Genomic DNA, 20,854 nt, shown 5'->3' with positions numbered 1-20,854 from the left:
ATGTATATATTTATGTTTGTGCATACTGTGAGGCTTACGTGTATATATATTTGTGTGTTTGTATATATGTATATGTATTCATATGTATTTGTTTGAGCACTGACGTTGACGAGTTAACCCCTTAGGTATCGAAATCTGGTACCGAACAACATGTCATTTTTCGATACTCGATAGTATCGAGGCAATTCGATCGGTACCTAAAAAGTATTGAAACTCGGTACCCAGCCCTACACACACAAGCCTATATATATATATATATGTGAACCGATTAATATATAATATACATTATATACATGCTTTAGTAATCCAATTTTGTGTAAACCAAATGAAAGATGAAATCATAACACGGGCAGCGGAGCGTATTGCAGATCAGTTTAATGCGACCGAGATCATACTGACTGTAACATCAACACAAGCAGCACATGCAAGTGCTATAATACAAATCTAGGGGCGTCGAGCGCGAGTGTGTGTGACAGCTACATGTTCCCAAACACACACACACACGGGGTAAAGGCAACGTCTGCCGCGTTAGCACCGGATTCAGACCAGATCAGTGTGTGTGAACGAGCCCAGTGTTACTGTACACTGATGATGATGATGATATAGCTGCCCTGTGTACACACACACACACACACACACACACACACACACACTACTGAACATCTTAATGCTTGCGTTTAACATCGTACAAACAGAACCGAGAACAAGCGTCCATCTGAAGTGTTGGAGAAACTCTAACAGACTGCGAGGTGTGTGTTAGACACTGCTTTAGTGGTAACGGCGAGAGGACTTCAGCTGTAGTGTCGTGATGACGGACACAGTCTTCATGTGTGTGTGTTAATGCTCTGTGATAAAGGGAAGCGTGTAAACCTGGACCATCAGCATCACACACGAGATCCTGACGCTGACGGGATAAACACGCTGTATTAGTGTCTCTCTCTCTCTTCCTGCAGAACGACGCTCGTCCACCGGGATCATCTATGACACGTGAAGTAGAAGATCTAGAAGCAGCAGCGGGAGGACTTCCTGAAACACTGGCGGCGAGGGGAACGTGTGATTTACACCAGACGAAACACTCTTCGTCTCAACGCCAATAAATAACTGTAGCGGCGATCCGATAAAACTCTCTCTCTCTCTCTCTCTCTCTCCCGATTCAGGAATAACAACAGAAAGAAGGTTAAAAACACTCCGGCGGGCGAGTCCTCGGGTCAGCTCCTGAGAACACAGAGGAGGTCACACACACACACACAGGCTGATACACAAGCTTAGGGGTGCAAGATGATGTCATGATGATGTCATACCTGTGCGGCACGTGTCCAGTGGCTTGAGTCTCTTCGCAGACGCCCGTCGGACTGATCACTGAACACACACAGAGACTCGGTTAGTACTGTAAACCTTCAAATATTCCTCATTATAATAATTAATGCGCAGAATAAAGGGGCGGGGCCTGGTTGAGTTAGTGAGTAGTGTGTTAAACTGGCGGTTATGGTAAGGGGCGGGACTTTCCCAAACACACTCGAAGTGCTCGACCAATCACAACACACTGCTCCAGCCGACCAATCAGAGCACAGTGTGCTTTCAGAAAATTTAATTATTGGTATTAAGAATAAAGGTTTTTACTAGTAAGAATTATATTTCTGATATGTGAAATTTGGTATTCCAACTAGTAAGAAATCCATTCTTGATATCAGCAACTGAGCTTGAATGGCAGCCTATGGTGACATTTCTCTAGAGAAAACACAGATTTCAAGATTTAGTGTCTTTACTAGTTGAAATTCAGTTGTTGATATCCAGAATTAGTGTTTCTGCGAGTGATGACGTCATTGTTGATATCAATAACGAGAAACTGTAACTCCTGATATCAAGACTTCCTGTCCTGGAGCCGTCTCACCTGCTCGCTCGCCCCGCTCTCTCTCCTCCTGCAGCGAGTCGATGTACTCCTGACTCAGAGTCTCGTCTGCGTCTCCGATGAGGTAGATGTTCTTGAAGCGATGGTACAGCATGGAGGCTTTAAACATGATCGCCTCGCTGCCACGAAACCAGCGCATCTGACGCACACACACACACACACACGTTACGACTGAACTACACTGCAGTTTTTGCTTAAAACAAAAGCTAAATGATCTGCCAATGGGGAGAAAAATAATGTTGTTTCTGTTTGAATTAAGATTATTTTTCTGAGCTTGTTTTAAGCATCAACTCACTTAATTTTGATTAATTCCCCAGAAAACAAGACATAATATCTCATGTCATTTTACTCATCTAGTAAATGCATCTTGATTTAAGAATTTTTAGATATTTGGACTGGAAACAAGACAGAAACACTGAGTAAGAACAGCATGTTGTGCAGGACTGGTTTCCTTCAGTAAGCAGGTGAAGAGCAAGTGTTCACCTTTCTGAGCGTGTCGATGAGCTCGCTGTGGTTCTGGATGTTTCGAGACGAGACGGGGACGGTGCTCAACTCATCCAGAGCCGACAGACACTTACCCACATCCTGAGAGAGAGAGGGAGAGGGAGAGAGAGAGAGAGAGAGAGAGAGAGTGTGTGAGAGAGAGAGAGAGAGTGTGTGTGAGAGAGAGAGAGAGAGAGAGAGAGTGTGTGTGAGAGAGAGTGTGTGAGAGAGAGAGAGAGAGAGAGAGTGTGTGTGAGAGAGAGTGTGTGAGAGAGAGAGAGAGATAATGATAGTGAGACCCGGATAAATGTTATACACAATTTATCAAATAAATTGTGTAAATCCTAAGTAAACTGATTCATATATAAATGTTCTTACTGGATTGTCGAGCGTCATTGAGATTCTGATGTCACCGTGCAGCCGGTAGAGCAAAGAATCTGTGACCGACAGAGGAGCTGAAACACACACACACAGTTAGAGATCTACACACACACACACACACACACACACAGTTAGAGATCTACACACACACACACAGTTAGAGATCTACACACACACACACACACACAGTTAGAGATCTACACACACACACACACACAGTTAGAGATCTACACACACACACACACACACAGTTAGAGATCTACACACACACACACACACACACACACAGTTAGAGATCTACACACACACACACACAGTTAGAGATCTACACACACACACACACTCACACAGTTAAGACATCTACACACACACACACACAGTTAGAGATCTACACACACACACACAGTTAGAGATCTACACACACACACACACACAGTTAGAGATCTACACACACACACACAGTTAGAGATCTACACACACACACAGTTAGAGATCTACACACACACACACACACACACAGTTAGAGATCTACACACACACACACACACACTCACACAGTTAAGACATCTACACACACACACACACACACACACACACAGTTAGAGATCTACACACACACACAGTTAGAGATCTACACACACACACACACACAGTTAGAGATCTACACACACACACACACAGTTAGAGATCTACACACACACACAGTTAGAGATCTACACACACACACACAGTTAGAGATCTACACACACACACACACAGTTAGAGATCTACACACACACACACACACACACACACACACAGTTAGAGATCTACACACACACACACAGTTAGAGATCTACACACACACACACACACACTCACACAGTTAAGACATCTACACACACACACACACACACACACACACAGTTAGAGATCTACACACACACACACACAGTTAGAGATCTACACACACACACACACACAGTTAGAGATCTACACACACACACAGTTAGAGATCTACACACACACACACAGTTAGAGATCTACACACACACACAGTTAGAGATCTACACACACACACACAGTTAGAGATCTACACACACACACACACACACAGTTAGAGATCTACACACACACACACACACACACACACACACAGTTAGAGATCTACACACACACACACAGTTAGAGATCTACACACACACACACACACACACACACTCACACAGTTAAGACATCTACACACACACACACTCACACAGTTAAGACATCTACACACACACTCACACACACAGTTAGAGATCTACACACACACTCACACACACAGTTAGAGATCTACACACACACTCACACACACAGTTAGAGATCTACACACACACAGTTAGAGATCTACACACACACTCACACACACAGTTAGAGATCTACACACACACTCACACACACAGTTAAGACATCTACACACACGCGTGTCTCACCGTTGTGCTCTTCCTCTCTGCTGGAGTTGTTCTGCTGCCTGTAGACACACACACTCAGTTAGTAACTAGTATATATATATGATGCAAACTATATAACTATAACACAGTGTCCAAACCAGACGTGACGCAATAAAAGCATCTTCTTCACGTTAATCAGAGTTTTAGTCCTTTAACCACGACGTCACAGAAAGAGAAATCGTTTCTAGAATAGAATAACCAGGATAACCGGCCTAATAAAAGATTTAAACTCAGATCAATAATATCGTGTCTAATGATGTACTAATGTGGCAAGTAGGCGTGTAATAAGCGGGATAATGTACATCCAGCCGGTTGTTAACCCCTTCAGGTGTGTGTGTGTGTGTGTGTGTGTGTGTGTGTTCAGAATAACCCGCTTCAGGCTGATGAAGGCCTGATCCGGAACACCGCCGGCTAGATGTGCATTATCCCGTACATATATCCAGAAAAACCCAAAATCGCATGTAGGTTTCTCCCAGTATGGTGCAGCTCTAGGCGCCTGTGCTTCTGCATCTCACTCACTCAGCGCTCCTGCGCTCTCGCCCTCGGCTCTGCTCCGGGTCTCTCCTCTCGCCCTCGGCCGGTCTCAGCCGGTTCTCGCTCCGCACTCCTCGGCTCCTCTCGGGCCGCTTCTGAGGCTCTTCGTGTTCAGCGCTGGACTGAGTCTTTCCCCTGGTGGACGTGACCAAGCCCTGCAGGGACTTCAGCACGCTCTGCCTCTTCTCCGCCAGGATCTTGCTCCTCTACACACACACACACACACACACACACAGAGACGTCAGATCCAGATCCGGATCGGTTCCTCCTAAATAGTTTTATTAACATTAGGAGTGTAACGGTTCACAAAATTCACGGTTCGGTTCAATACGATACACTCGTGTCACGGTTCGGTACGTTTCCGATACAGCAAAAAGATTTTTTACATTTTTTTTATTAAAACTAACATAAAGTATGATTTTTTTTTTTTTTTACTTTGAGCAATGATGGAGCTATAATAGACTCTTCTTAGAAGCAAATAAAACAAAACAGCTCCTTGGAAAAAATGAAATGTAGCCTAATATTGTAGTAGTTATAAACAAAGGTCTATTTTAGTTCAGATTAACATTTGAGGGCAGCAATTTTATTCATAATGTCAAAATAAAACCGACATAATGTTACTTGAAGGCATTATAGCCACTATTCCTGCCAAACTTAGTTGCAGTGAGTGTTACTACAGTAAATCCATGGTGAATGTTGCAGATCTGTGGACACTGGATAGTTCATTCATGGCACAGTTTCTTCCTGGTTTCCACGTCAGCGCTGTTTGATCCGCTAATAACGGAGAGATGTGAATGTTTCTCTCTAGATCTCGCAGCGATGTTATTACTTCTGTGGCGAGTTCAAATGCTTCTTTACTGGATCTCTTAGCGCTGTGCAGTAACAGTGTCGCTTGATCACGATCGGCTCGCGCTGCACTGGTCCAAATAGGGATGGGAATTGATAAGAATTTAACGATTCCGATTTCATTATCGATATTGCTTATCGATCCGATTCCTTATCGATTCTCTTATCGATTCTTATTGGGTGAGGGAATAAGTACAAATTTGTTTGTATTAACTCGCTTTATATCTGATCAGAACCTCAGAACAAACCTTAAAGTAGGTGAGCTAGGGTTAGGGTTAGGGTAAAGTCCAGGGACCTATAGCCTAGGGCAGTGTTTCTCAACCAGTATGCCACAGCACGCTAGTGTGTGCCTTGAAAGATTATCAAGAAGAGTGCCTTAGGATTAGGAAATTGATCATTTTCACATTCATTGGTCCGGACAAAAAAAAAAAAAAAAACGGCCATTTATGTGCCATAAAACTAAAAACACAAACTAAAAACCATAGACTGTAAAAAATATGGACAAAGCGTCTGTGACGTCACCCATAGACTTTCTGAAGAACGGGTTTGAAGCCGTTTATGGGGGGTATGGGCGGCGCCTTCTTGGAAAATCCTAACCCCGCCCACCTTCTGACGCAGCGCACGTCACTCAGCTCGCTCTGATACTCCGGTTATATTTTAGGCAACGAAATATGTTATAAAACACCATACTAACTCTTTTCGGTTTCATTTAAAGAAATTTTAAACATTATAGCCACACAAATGTGGTTCAGGCAACGCGTATTGATCACTGAACATAACGTTTGCCTATTTATAAAACAAAACAAAATATAAAACACAAACCTGCCTCTTTTCGTTTTAAATATTATATAAAAATATTAAACATTTTAATATGGTCCAGGCAATATGTGCATTTGTACTAAACAACAGATTTTGCAGTAAACAACATTACAGATCATCTTCGTTGTATTAAAATTTAAAATGACAAAACTCAACCCAGTCTCTTTTTGTTAATTTTCAGTTTTATCAATATTAGCCATTATAAAAGTATAAGTGAAAGGTACAAGAAGCTATACAAATAAAGCAAACAATTCAGTCAAACATACAAAGTCAGAGCTCTAGTCTAACCATACAACGGTAAAGTTAAATAGCTTATAAAGTTATGAAACTTCCCCTCAGCCAAAACGATTGGCCAGGGAACAAATTATAGATTCACGAGACCAGAAATCACCCGTTAGATATACACAAGACGAATTATATCTCATGTTTACCACTACAGAGACGCCAGAGTCAGCGGCAAACCTCAGAACGACTAGCCGAGGAAAGGCTGTTCCAGGCGGGGTACATGAGCGCCGAGCGCCCGGTCATCGCTGGATCTCACAACTGGATACAATTTTCATAAATCTTTATAAATAAACCACAGATTTGAGCTTTAAACAACTACATTCTCGCCTGAAAAACTCTTAAAACTACATTTCATGATACAGAAACAGTAGTATTATATGTCAACTGTGTAAAAAAATGGCGCTTCTTATGTTGTCATTCTCCGTGGCGCTGCCTTGTCAGCTGTCAATCAAGCTGTCAATCAAAGTTAACCACGCCCTTATTGTCATACATTTTATATCTAAATACGATCTAAACTAACGAGTTAGAAAAAAAATTCACCCCCTCACAGTTGTCAGGCACTCGGAAGCTATCGAAAAATACAATAAAAGTCCATGGGACCAACCTGTAAAAACATGAATTTATGCTGTGAAAACAGACATTTTAACATGGGGTCTGTGGACATTTGCTCCCTTTTGGGACCTCCCTCTAGCGGATTTTCGATGTATTGCAGTTTTTCGCACTTCCGGGTAGGCTTCATTTTTCAGATCAGAATGTTGCCGCTTGCTAAAAACACAGACTGAAAACAGTTAAGGAAGAGCTTGTGCCTTTTGGAATATTAACAGTGCTCATTTGGATTAGCCTATTGAGTTACTAAAACAATCTTTGTCAAATAATACACGGGTTTTCTTCACATTTTGAACGTTTTTGTTTCCATTTGTTTAATTTCAAGATCTGATGTGACTTATCCATTGTTGTTTTTACAGCTACAAAGCTGGAGCACTAAATGATATTCAGTCACATTATACACGCTTTTAACATTAAATAAAGCACAAAAATAGTACCTGATATTATCATTGCCACACTTTGAGATTGTTGTTCCAGCCCGACGTCGCAGTAAAATAGGATCCGTTTCAAATAGAATCGTGGCGTGTCGCGGCTGGTTAAACTTTGATTAACATGGAAAATGATACTTTTTATCGCGTGTCGCGCCGTCGCGTCGCATGCGGTCAGAGCGCTTCTGCCTCGATGCCATGTTTGCTCATAGTGTTTGCTACGTTCTGAACCAAAACAACGCAGCACGTGTGTGACGTCGTGTCACATTTGAACGAGCGGAACCGATAAGCGGAATCGTTAAGCAGGCATGCTAACGGTTCCAAGGAATCGATTCACTGGGCACCGGTTCTGAAGAAGAACCGGTTCTCGGTTCCCATCCCTAGGTCCAAACTGATAAACGGTCCGTCAACCACAATAACGAGCAGCTCAGTTTCGTTCCGCTTACATTACGTTTGCCATTTGATGTTGCACAATGTTGTGGTCGCGCCAGCGTCTCTTTAACTTTATGAGCGCGCTTGCCACGCCGACCCGCCTACATTTGAAATAACGAAATTTTGGTCGGCAGGAAAAATGGTGCAACGAACCGTTCGGTTTAAAAATGCGTACCGAACACCGAACCGAAAGCCTCGTACCGAACGGTTCAATTCGAATACGTGTACCGTTACACCCCTAATTAACATTAATGAGAGACGACAGCAGGAATATTAGGCTGCTGTCACTTTAAGACCAATGCACCGACACACATCCGGTGTTCACTGTTCACTCATGGCAGAACCGAGAGAACACTCGCCGAGACGGATATTTAGACTTAATTATGTGTGTGTGTGTGTGTGTGTGTGTGTGTCCGCAATAATGCGCAAGTCCTGATTTTCGCCTGATTTAAAATTCTTTCCACATGATAATCTTTCACTCTATGATGGTTGGAGTTGTCGGTTAATCGGCGAATGCGTGCCGAACCGTGGGTCAGCTGATGCGCTCTCACCTCCTCAGCTCTCGGGTTGCCCTCCTCTTTCGGCTCATCCGGCTTCACGCTGGGAACGTCGCTCTTCGTCTCCCTGGGTTTACTCGCGGCCTGTCTCTGTTCGTCCTCATCCTGTGCGTTTCTCTTCTTGACGTCGTTCGTCTCTGGCTCTTCTGTGAGCCGCTTCCTCTTTGAGCCTGTAGATTGATCAGGGTAGAAGCTCTTTATGGTTATAATGACCATCTAAGATTATAATGAAAACGTGAAACGACATCCATGTTAACTAGATGGGTAAAGTGATGTAAAACTGTGATGTTGGCTTGAAGTCTTGTCTGAAACTTTGAAGATTTTACCCAGTCAATAAAATGCTTTAGCATGTTCGAGCACATTGCTAACACGTTTTAACATGTTGCTAGCATGATTTACCACGTTGTTAGCATGTTTCTAGCCTTATTTTTACATGAAATTTTTTTAAACATTTTTAAGAGTTTTTAAGGATCCGTGGACAAACCGTAAAAAGATTTCTGTCACTGAAAGCAAGACTTCAGATCACCTGCTGGGCCGGAGGGGGCGGAGCCGCTCGTCACCGCAAGAGAAGTGGGCGTGTCTTCCTTCACATCAGAGTTCGTTAACGAGCGTTTGCGTCTCAGAGTGGGCGGCCTGACCGGCACGGCAGTGATGTCATCGGTGGTCTCGGTCAGATCTGCAGTAGAGCAGATGAAAGTTTTAAGACTTTACTCAAAGGAATCAATAAAATGTTTTAACATGTTCTAGCACATTGCTAAAATGTTTTAACAAGTTGCTAAAATGTTGCTAAAAGGTCCGCGAGCCGGGACTCGAACTCGGGTTGCTTGAAGTGCAGCGGTGCTACATGTCCGCACTGCCCACGAGGCCATCAGCGCCGACATGGTTTAGCATGTAGCTTGCATGCTTTGGCATATTGTTAGCATTTTCTAACATGTTGCTTGGATGTTTTACTACGTTGAGACATGTTTCAAGCATGATGTAACATTTTGTTAGCATGTTTTAACATGTTGCTTGCATGATTTAACACATTGTTAGCAAGACTTCAGATCACCTGCTGGGCCGGAGGGGGCGGCGCCGCTCGTCACTGGAAGAGAAGTGGGCGTGTCTTCCTTCACATCAGAGTTTGTTAGCGAGCGTTTGCGTCTCAGAGTGGGCGGCCTGACCGGCGCGGCAGTGATGTCATCAGTGGTCTCGGTCAGATCTGCAGTAGAACAGTTTGAAGATTTTCAATAAAATATTTACTAATAAAAAGTTCTAACACATTGCTAACATGTTTTAACAAGTTGCTAGCATATTTTAACATATCGCAGACATGTTTTAGCATGATTTAGCATATTGTTAGCATTTTTTAGCATGTTGCTTGAATGATTTAATACGTCGCTAACATGTCTCTAGCATGATTTAACATTGTTAGAATGCTTTAATAGGTTTCTAACATGATTTAACATATTAATATCATGTTTTAACATGTTGCTGGTTTGTTGCGAACATGATTTAACACATAGCTAACACGTTTTAACATGTTGCTAGCATGATTTAACACATTGTTGTCAAAACTTCAGATCACCTGCTGGGCCGGAGGGGGCGGCGCTGCTCGTCACTGGAAGAGAAGTGGGCGTGTCTTCTTTCCCATCAGAGTTTGTTAGCGAGCGTTTGCTTCTCAGAGTGGGCGGCCTGACCGGCGCGGCAGTGATGTCATCAGTGGTCTCGGTCAGATCTGCAGTAGAGCGCATTAAAGTTTATGAAAGTTTGAAGATTTTACTCAAGGAGTCAATAAAATGTTGCAGGCATATTTTATGCTACTTATTGTTTTAGCACATCGCAGACATTTTTCTAGCATGTTTTAGCATAGTGTTAACATGTTTTAACGTGTTGCTTGCATAATTTAGTACCTTACTAACATGTCTAGCAGGATTTAACACTGTTAGAATGTTTTAATATATTTCTAACATGATTTAACACTTTGCTGGTATGTTTCTAACGTGAATTAGCATATTGCTCGCCTGATATACTACGTGTTTAGCATGTTTCTAACATGATTTAAAACATATCTAACAAGTTTTAACACGTTGCTAGCATGACTTAGCACAGATCACCTGCTGGGCCGGAGGGGGCGACGCTGCTCGTCACTGGAAGAGAAGTGGGCGTGTCTTCTTTCCCATCAGAGACTGTTAGCGAGCGTTTGCTTCTCAGAGTGGGCGGCCTGACCGGCGCGGCAGTGATGTCATCAGTGGTCTCGGTCAGATCTGCAGTAGAACGCGTAAAAGTTTATGAAAGTTTGAAGTCAATCAAATGATTTAACATGTTCTAACATATTTTAACACATTTTTAACATGTTTTAGCATATTGCTAGCATGATTTAACACGTTGCTGGTATGTTTCTAACGTGAATTAGCATATTGCTAGCATGATTTAACATGTTGCCTACAAGATTTAGTACGTTGCTAACATGTCTCTAACATGATTTAACATATTGCTAACGTGTTTAAACATGTTGCTAGCATGATTTAACACGTTGCTGATATGTTTCTAACGTGAATTAGCATATTGCTCGCCTGATTTACTATGTTGCTAGCATGTTGCTAACATGATTTAACGTGTTAAAATTGTTTCTAACATGGTTTGACACACTGTTAACACATTTTGACATGTTGCTAGCATGATTTAACATGTGTTAACATGTTGCTAACATGATTTAAAACATTGCTAACAAGTTTTAACACGTTGCTAGCATGACTTAGCACAGATCACCTGCTGGGCCGGAGGGGGCGACGCTGCTCGTTACTGGAAGAGAAGTGGGCGTGTCTTCTTTCCCATCAGAGACTGTTAGCGAGCGTTTGCTTCTCAGAGTGGGCGGCCTGACCGGCGCGGCAGTGATGTCATCGGTGGTCTTGGTCAGATCTGCAGTAGGACGCGTAAAAGTTTATGAAAGTTTGAAGTCAATCAAATGATTTAACATGTTCTAACATATTTTAACACATTTTTAACATGTTTTAGCATATTGCTAGCATGATTTAACACGTTGCTGGTATGTTTCTAACGTGAATTAGCATATTGCTCGCCTGATTTACTATGTTGCTAGCATGTTGCTAACATGATTTAACGTGTTAAAATTGTTTCTAACATGGTTTGACACACTGTTAACACATTTTGACATGTTGCTAGCATGATTTAACATGTGTTAACATGTTGCTAACATGATTTAAAACATTGCTAACAAGTTTTAACACGTTGCTAGCATGACTTAGCACAGATCACCTGCTGGGCCGGAGGGGGCGACGCTGCTCGTTACTGGAAGAGAAGTGGGCGTGTCTTCTTTCCCATCAGAGACTGTTAGCGAGCGTTTGCTTCTCAGAGTGGGCGGCCTGACCGGCGCGGCAGTGATGTCATCGGTGGTCTTGGTCAGATCTGCAGTAGGACGCGTAAAAGTTTATGAAAGTTTGAAGTCAATCAAATGATTTAACATGTTCTAACATATTTTAACACATTTTTAACATGTTTTAGCATATTGCTAGCATGATTTAACACGTTGCTGGTATGTTTCTAACGTGAATTAGCATATTGCTCGCCTGATTTACTATGTTGCTAGCATGTTGCTAACATGATTTAGCATGTGTTAAAATTGTTTCTAACATGGTTTGACACAGTTAACACATTTTAACATGTTGCTAGCATGATTTAACGTGTTAACATGTTGCTAACATGATTTAAAACATTGCTAACAAGTTTTAACACGTTGCTAGCATGACTTAGCACAGATCACCTGCTGGGCCGGAGGGGGCGGCGCTGCTCGTTACTGGAAGAGAAGTGGGCGTGTCTTCCTTCACATCAGAGTTCGTTAGCGAGCGTTTGCGTCTCAGAGTGGGCGGCCTGACCGGCGCGGCAGTGATGTCATCAGTGGTCTTGGTCAAATCTGCAGAAGAAAGAATGAAAGTTTATGAAAGTTTGAAGTCAATAAAATGTTTTAACATGTTCTAACACATTGTTAACATGTTTTAGCATGATTTAGCATTTTGTTAACATGTTTTAACATGTTGCTTACCTTACTAACATGTCTCTAACATGATTTAACACGTTGCTGGTATGTTTCTAACATGAATTAACATATTGCTTGCCTGATTTACTACATTGCTAACATGTTTCTAATATGATTTAACACATTTTAACATGTTGCTAACATGATTTAACACATTGCTAACACATTTTAACATGTTGTTAGCATTTAGCTTAGATTTAGCACATTGTTAGCAAGACTTCAGATCACCTGCTGGGCCGGAGGGGGCAACGCTGCTCGTTACTGGAAGAGAAGTGGGCGTGTCTTCCTTCACATCAGAGTTCGTTAGCGAGCGTTTGCGTCTCAGAGTGGGCGGCCTGACCGGCGCGGCAGTGATGTCATCGGTGGTCTCGGTCAGATCCGCAGTAGAGCGCGTAATCCTCAAGGGCTGAATGATTTCAAACACAACACGCACAACATTAGCAACTCGTAAACCAGGTTCAGATGTGATGGAGAATGGCGTCACACAAACCTTTTGGCGATTGTTAGCATCCATCCGTTTGTTCGCCGTTGAAATGATCTTTCTATTCAGTACGCGTTTCCTGTGAGCGGAAAGTGTCTTTGCCACAGCGACTCGTCTCGCTAGAACAATCTTCCTGGACGGCAACATCCTCCTCCCTGCCTTGAGTGACGTCACTCTCCTCGCGGGCGCGACTTCTTTCGTCCGTCTTTCGTCGGGCGTGACGACCTTTGCCGTGGGATCTCTGGAGCGCGTCGACCTGGCTTCGGTTGTTTTATCATCCGTCGACTTGACAGATTCAGACTTTGCTTTGCTTTGAGTTTCTCTGCTACGTGGCGTCGCTGCTTTCGGTGGCGGTAAATCAGCCTTCGCCACCGAATCGTTACGGGATCCAGTCTGGCTTTTGGCTTCGCTCTGATTTTCTGCTTTCTTCTTCCTGTCTTTCGGTCTCTGTCGACTCTCTGACAGTCGCTTCACCAGCGCTGCTTTCTGTCAGGAACACAAAGCCCATGCATTACAGTCTTTAAGGCTGTTCACACCGATAACTGTATTTATCATGCCTTAACAGCAACACTGACCTTGTGACCTCTGAGGCCCACGCCCGGGTCGTTCTCGATCTCCCACATGCCCTCCTCGAACCCGCCCCGTTTGATGGGCCGGCCGTACTTCTCTTTGTTTGGCCAGTAGGGGGCGATGTCTCTGGGGAAGAGAAATGTTCTGGAAGAGAGTGCAATGCTAGTTATTATTAAATTGCAAGTGACAATGACTATTGTCTTAATCGGCTTAATATCGGAATACTGTAGTCCATGTAAACGTATTTGTCTGATTGACTATGTTTACATGTTAGGGCTGCACGATTATGACAAAAATCATAATTGTCGATTATTCCCTTGAAATTGTAATTGCGATTATTAATTACGATTATCACAATTTACATTGAATATATATACTGTATATAGGCATATTATTATACATGTTTACTTAAAAATTGTGAACACACACACTGTCCCCCTTTACTTAACATACACATAAATTGTAAGAATATGACTAATAGTAAAGACTACTAAGAAATAAACATTAGGCATAGATGCTAAATCTATTAAATAGCAGTCCCAAACTAGCTTTTGTTAATACAATGTTGGTATGAGCCACCACAGTCATTTAAAATATAAAAAATAACACAAAGTGAAAATAAAGTGGCATTTTGGGGTTAATACACTGATCTATAAAGAATGTCATTATATAGATCAGTGGGTTAATATTAAAACGACAGTTACCATGGTGATACACAATACTAACAAGAACTGTTAATGAAACATGAAAACTGCTCCTGGTGAATAGAATGAAAATCATCCCTGCATGCAAATCCTTCTCAGCTAACACGACGTACCAACGTGATTTATTGGTATTTTACTTTTGTGACTTACCAATTTACAACGTAACAACGTTGCATGCTCGTAGTTTCCTTTGCACTTTATACACAGCGCGCGCCGCCGCATTTGCGCGTGCAGTATAAGAGTGTGCGCTACGAACACAGTAGCTTATAACGGTTGACATGACAGGAACGTCCGTTTTTCTGAGGTGAAAGACTTTATTTCAGCGTACACATACGTCGCTGCATGGTAGTTCCTTCCTATTGTGCTGGGTTTTCTGAAGTAGTTGTGATTTGCCTCTCATAACATGCTCTAAATGCACGCAGAGTGTTTTTTTTTTTTTTGTTTTTTTTTTTTTTTTGTAATCGCGGCTTTGAACGATTACGTAATCGTGGCATCCATAATCGTAATCGCGATTAGAAATTCGATTAATTGTGCAGCCCTATTACATGTGCACCAATAATGCGATTATAATAGGATTTTTGCAATATTGCGATTAAACTTTACCTCGTGTAAACACGACACTTCGATCAAACTAATGCAATTAAGCTCATAATCGTAGTGACCATATTCGCATTAAACTATGTGGTATATGCTGATTTTTGCTTGAACATGTTAAACATACGAATCATATCTATTCATTTTGCAACTTATAAAACGTTAAAATATGTTAAAACTAGTGTAGTAAATAGCAAATGTAAATTATATTATTGAATTTAAATTATCATTTGGCTCCAAACGTTGCACATATGGTATGTAAAAATTAATAATAATTAATATTGCTACCCATAAGCTTTCATAGTTAGTGGTGTGATCTACTGTTAATCCAACTTTGTGTTCTCATTTTTATGTCCTGAGGTGGTCTTATAAACACGTTAAGATGATTTATTTTATACATAGATTATATATTTCTGCATTATAATTCGAGTTTCTCTGTATAACAACGTATTACGCGGACAGTCGTACAATACATAGCAAACCTGTGGTTTAATGGAGGCTGTGCGTTTTGTTTTGATTGTTTCATCACGTGTGTGTTCGACCCGGGTTCACTTACGTGGAGTGTGTTCCATAAAAGAAGATGGGGATCTTATTTCTTGGGGCTTTTCCTTCACCAATCTGAGTGACAAAACAACAACACATAAACAGTCAGATTTCAACTTGTTTGTTTTTTACATGTGATGAATATGCCTGATATCTGCTGTACAGAAACTCACTCTGGCGGGCCAGAAAGGATAACCCTTCATCTTAGCAAACACTATATCGCCTGGAATAAAATCATCGGTGTTCTGATCAGATGTAATCTTCATCTGAGAAAACAAGATACAAATGAATACAAATAACACTCATCATGTGTCTTCAACTCACCAAAACATTAAACAAAACACTTTACCGGCAGAGACACATCTTATATGCATTAAATTAGCCGTGAGTTTGCCTTTGTAAAACAATAATATGATTTGATTATCATTTCATTGCTATCGACATTGAAGTAAATAAAATGATAGCCGTGTTTAGCTAGCTTAGGCTAACACACGCCCATTGTTTGTATATGAACTCACCTTCACTCCCTTCTGCATATCTACCTACTCCGAGACTATTTTATTAACACTTTGATTTAAAAACAAACGGAAAATACACCAGTAGTTAAAAATATTATCACGCGATGAATGAAAGGACATGAAGACTTGCAAGAGAGTGTGTCTCCCCTCAGCACCGGTGGAATAGTTCAGTCCGCCTCCCGCTCTCAGCAGCGTGCCTGAGGAATGTACCATTACACAGAGAGAGGGAGTTTGGGGTTAATATTTATTCTTAATATAATTAATAACATTGGTTTCTTCTCAATGTTAAGCATAATTACTAAATAGTCTGTGCTATATATAACTACGCAGTAATTTAAAATTATTTTCGCGGATTGAAAAACAAAATTACGTGATTGTTTGTTAACAGCAGCCGTTAAAGAGTTAAAATTAAGCGGTAGGAAGCGGTAAAAAATAAAATAAAGTTGTTTAAAATATTCTAACGCTTTATTTAATCATTTAACAACATAAAAACACATATGTAAAAATGAAAAGTAAGCAGCGAGTGCACACGTGTTTTGATTAATATTTCGCGGTGTTTTTCGTTTATCGGTGTTGTCATGGTGAGGAGGAAACATGGCGTCAGATTCAAACAGACGCTGAGGAGTGTTTACAACTACACGGATTTATATTTGAATGTCCTTTTACTGCAATATTTAACGAGAAACGCTCACACAAGAGTAACACGCCTGTTAATGCTGGGTTGGTCTTTAGTTTGACTCATGTTCTGGTGAATTGACCGTTTATCGCGTTTAGAAACAAACACGTGAATTTGATTTAGTTGTAGTTTTCGTAGAACTTTATTGTGTATCATGATTCATGTGCTTCTTTTGCGTGTTGATCAATTACGTGTATATAAACTAGTTTTTTGTCGAATTGCCATCTGGAACTCGATGTACACTGTAAAAAATGCTATTCTTACTTAGTATTTTTGTCTTGTTTCCAGTCCAAATATCAAACATTTCTTAAATCAAAATGCATTTACTAAAGTATTAAAATGACATAAGATATTAAGTCTAAAGTCTAAAAATAGTAAGAAAAATAATGTTGTTTCTGTTTGAATTAAGATTATTTTTCTGACCCCATTGGCAGATAATTTAGCTTTTTTAAGCATCAACTCACTTCATTTTGATTAATTCCCCCAGAAAACAGGACATAATATCTTATATCATTTTATTCATCTAGTAAATGCATCTTGATTTAAGAGTTTTTAGATATTTGGACTGGAAACAAGACAAAAATAATAAGTAAGAAAAGTATTTTTTGCAGTGTAACTGCACATCTAAACCGTTTTTCTTGGTTATGTTAAGGCTATAATGTTCTGTTGTTGTTTCATGTTTCTCCTTCTCTCTGTGTTTGTGAATCCCCCTGAAACATGACTGTATTTCTCGTGTGTGTGTGTTTTGTTCTCGGCGTCAGCAGTGTGAGGACCGGTTGACCTCATGCCCTCTGGGTTGCCCTCGGCCCGGCTTCGGCCCAAGCGCGGCCCGGTTCCCTCCTCTTCTCTGAGGGCGTCTCACCCGGCCGCTGCACAGAACCCACAGGAGGAGATCCACAGGTCCATCTCACGCTTTACAACATCTGACCACCACCATTTACAGCACGCATGTTTTGCTTGATTATAATTATGATATGAAATGTAAAAATTATGACTTTTTAAGTAATTTGACCTTTCATGTCATAATTTTTACTTTTCATGCCATAATTATGACTTTTTAAGTCATAATTTTGACTTGGTGTGTCATAATGTCGACTTTTTGGTCATAATTTCATTTTTGTGTAACAATTTTTGACTTTTTTTTTTTTAAGTAATTTGACTTTTTATGTCACAATTTCAACTTTTTGTCATCATTTTGACTTCGTATGGTCATTATTTTGACTGTCATGATTAGACCTTTTGCAATCATTTGGTCATAATTTGGACTTTAATGTCATAATAAAATCATAATTTGGATTTTTTTTCTCTTAATTTCGATTTAGTATGTCATCATTTAGACTTTTTTTTCACAATTTTTACTTTTTGTCATAATTTTTACTTGTCATAGTTTGTCATAATTAGATTTTTTTCTTCTTTTTTTTCACAATTTTGACTTTTGGTCATAATTTCGTCTTTTGTCATAGTTTTGACTAACTATTTTGAAATTATGACTTGTCATAATTTGGACTTGTGCCATGATTTTGACTTTTTAATGTCTTGATTTAGAATGTTTGTGTTTATTTTGACCTTTTAATGTCATAATTAGCCTAAGTCATAATATTGACTTGGTATGTCATAATTTTGACTTTTCTTTCATAATTTAGATTCTTTTTGTCATAATTTTGAATTTTTGTCATAATTTTGACTTTTTGTCAGAGTTTTGACTTTGTTCATTTTGAATTTTAGTCACAATTTCGACTTTTTGTCTCGGTGTCGATGTATACCCCCAGTTTCACAGATGAAACTGTGCTTGATGCTTAATCAAGATGCTTAATTAATAAATGATGCTTAATCTAGTCTAAACTAAAATGCATGTTTGAGCTGTTTTAACTGAAAGCATATCTTAAAATATATCAGTGCCATTGTTTTGTCTCAAGATGCACATCAGTAATGTGTTTTTTAAAGGTCCCATGGCATGAAAATGTCACTTTAGTTCCCCGAGCCTGCCTATGGTCCCCCAGTGGTCAGACACTGTGATCGGTGTAACCCAAGCCCTGGGTGTCCTGCTCCGCCTTGGGGAAAATGAAAGCTCAGACGGGCGAATCTGGAATAGTCCCCTTATGTTGTCATAAGGGGAAAGGTTACCTCCCCTTTCTCTGCTGGCCCGCCCATGAGAGAATGAGCTGCGCGAGCGCGATATTGGATTTTCCTCGAGAGACATCATGACTTGCAAATGAGGGAAGCATGGCAGTTGCTCAGTGTTTGGATGTACAAATGAACACAAAAGTATTTTTTTAGTTCCTCTGAAGAACCAGTGGGTTATGTGGATTTCTGATGTGGAATTGTTCAAGTTCAGACAGATAATCTTTCTCTCAAAGTCGTTCAATACTGTTTATGCACCAGTAAATCAAGCCAGTGACTAAACGATCAACTTCACGTCGTTTCTCTTAGTAGGATGAAAATAATCTTACTTAAACTGTGATTAATATACAGATAGCGATCAAGAACAATCCCTTTCCAGTCGCCCAAGCTGTCAATCACACAGCGCGAGTTTATCTGGACACTTGCCAAAACTCATTATGAAATCAATGATGCTGTTACGCTGCACAATGAAGCTCTTACTGTACTGACCTCATGTTTGCATTGGTGAAATCATTAGTGAGAGTGCAGAAACTGCGTTGCAATGATACGATCTTCATTCACGCGATCAACAGGCTGTCATCTGCTCAATGCTCATCACTGCAACCTTTTATGTGACGGTAGTAGATCTGAATACTTAAAAAAACTTCTCACGATTCGTTAATCCTGATAGCTGTAATAGTAAAAATGTATAATAGCTGTAATAGTAAACGTTTTCGAGAGAGTTCCACATGTAATGCTAGATATTTCATATGCAATCATGTCAGCCAATCACAGCAGTGGGCGTTTGCACTGAAGTCTCACAGCAGCCAATCACAGCAGTGGGTGTTTACACTGAAGTCTCACAGCTGCCAATCACAGCAGTGGGCGTTTACACTGAAGTCTCACAGCTGCCAATCACAGCAGTGGGCGTTTACACTGAAGTCTCACAGCAGCCAATCACAGCAGTGGGTGTTTACACTGAAGTCTCACAGCAGCCAATCACAGCAGTGGGCGTTTACACTGAAGTTTCACAGCCAATCACAGCAGTGGGCATTTGCACTGAAGTCTCACAGCAGCCAATCACAGCAGTGGGCGTTTACACTGAAGTCTCACAGCAGCCAATCACAGCAGTGGGTGTTTACACTGAAGTCTCACAGCAGCCAATCACAGCAGTGGGCGTTTACACTGAAGTTTCACAGCCAATCACAGCAGTGGGCATTTGCACTGAAGTCTCACAGCAGCCAATCACAGCAGTGGGCATTTACACTGAAGTCTCACAGCTGCCAATCACAGCAGTGGGCGTTTACACTGAAGTCTCACAGCAGCCAATCACAGCAGTGGGTGTTTACACTGAAGTCTCACAGCAGCCAATCACAGCAGTGGGCGTTTACACTGAAGTCTCACAGCAGCCAATCACAGCAGTGGGTGTTTACACTGAAGTCTCACAGCAGCCAATCACAGCAGTGGGCGTTTACACTGAAGTTTCACAGCCAATCACAGCAGTGGGCATTTGCACTGAAGTCTCACAGCAGCCAATCACAGCAGTGGGCGTTTACACTGAAGTCTCACAGCAGCCAATCACAGCAGTGGGCGTTTACACTGAAGTCTCACAGCAGCCAATCACAGCAGTGGGCGTTTACACTGAAGTCTCACAGCCAATCACAGCAGTGGGCGTTTACACTGAAGTTTCACACAGACACGCCCCTTCAAACAGAGCGTTCAAATCAGAGGCTAAAATCAGGCTAGGAAATATGCCTTTTAGGCCTATTTCTAAATTATGAAAAAATTTTAACTAAAAAACATACTAACATTTAAAGGGCACCCCAGGAAACATTATAAAATAATAAAATAATCCATGCGATGGGAGCTTTTAAGGCACA

At 41.0% G+C, this 20,854-nt stretch overlaps 2 protein-coding genes across 4 annotated transcripts in view; one reads left to right on the top strand and one right to left on the bottom strand.

Annotated features, from left to right (window-relative positions):
• Positions 1 to 354: 354 nt before the first annotated feature.
• Positions 355 to 16,396, bottom strand: psip1b (PC4 and SFRS1 interacting protein 1b). Its single transcript, XM_084098100.1, has 21 exons — positions 16,199 to 16,396; positions 15,854 to 15,946; positions 15,694 to 15,755; positions 13,845 to 13,983; positions 13,279 to 13,755; positions 13,017 to 13,194; positions 12,516 to 12,665; positions 12,011 to 12,160; positions 11,504 to 11,653; positions 10,849 to 10,998; positions 10,320 to 10,469; positions 9,804 to 9,953; positions 9,279 to 9,428; positions 8,747 to 8,922; positions 4,765 to 4,985; positions 4,228 to 4,265; positions 2,771 to 2,847; positions 2,393 to 2,494; positions 1,892 to 2,048; positions 1,302 to 1,359; positions 355 to 1,215 (listed from the first exon to the last, which is right to left on the bottom strand). The coding sequence occupies exons 1-21, from the start codon at positions 16,214 to 16,216 to the stop codon at positions 1,209 to 1,211; spliced, it is 2,853 nt and encodes a 950-aa protein (XP_083954226.1). The 5' UTR covers positions 16,217 to 16,396; the 3' UTR covers positions 355 to 1,208.
• Positions 16,397 to 16,652: 256 nt separating this feature from the next.
• ccdc171 (coiled-coil domain containing 171) overlaps positions 16,653 to 20,854 on the top strand; it is a 26,683-nt gene continuing 22,481 nt past the window's right edge. The window contains exons 1-2 of one of the 3 annotated variants that reach the window (XM_084098099.1): positions 16,653 to 16,710; positions 17,636 to 17,774. In XM_084098099.1, coding sequence (XP_083954225.1) covers positions 17,659 to 17,774 — 116 coding nt within the window. In that variant the 5' untranslated portion in view covers positions 16,653 to 16,710; positions 17,636 to 17,658. Of the gene's footprint in view, positions 16,711 to 16,770; positions 16,919 to 17,635; positions 17,775 to 20,854 lie in introns of those variants that run through there. The other 2 variants (XM_084098098.1, XM_084098097.1) reach the window with 2 other exon arrangements.

This window comes from Abramis brama, assembly GCF_963993115.1.
Source record: "Abramis brama genome assembly, chromosome: 22".
In the NCBI taxonomy this organism is placed as follows: domain Eukaryota; kingdom Metazoa; phylum Chordata; class Actinopteri; order Cypriniformes; family Leuciscidae; genus Abramis; species Abramis brama.
Note: the sequence above shows the minus strand (reverse complement) of the source record. Positions and strands in the feature narration are given on the sequence as shown.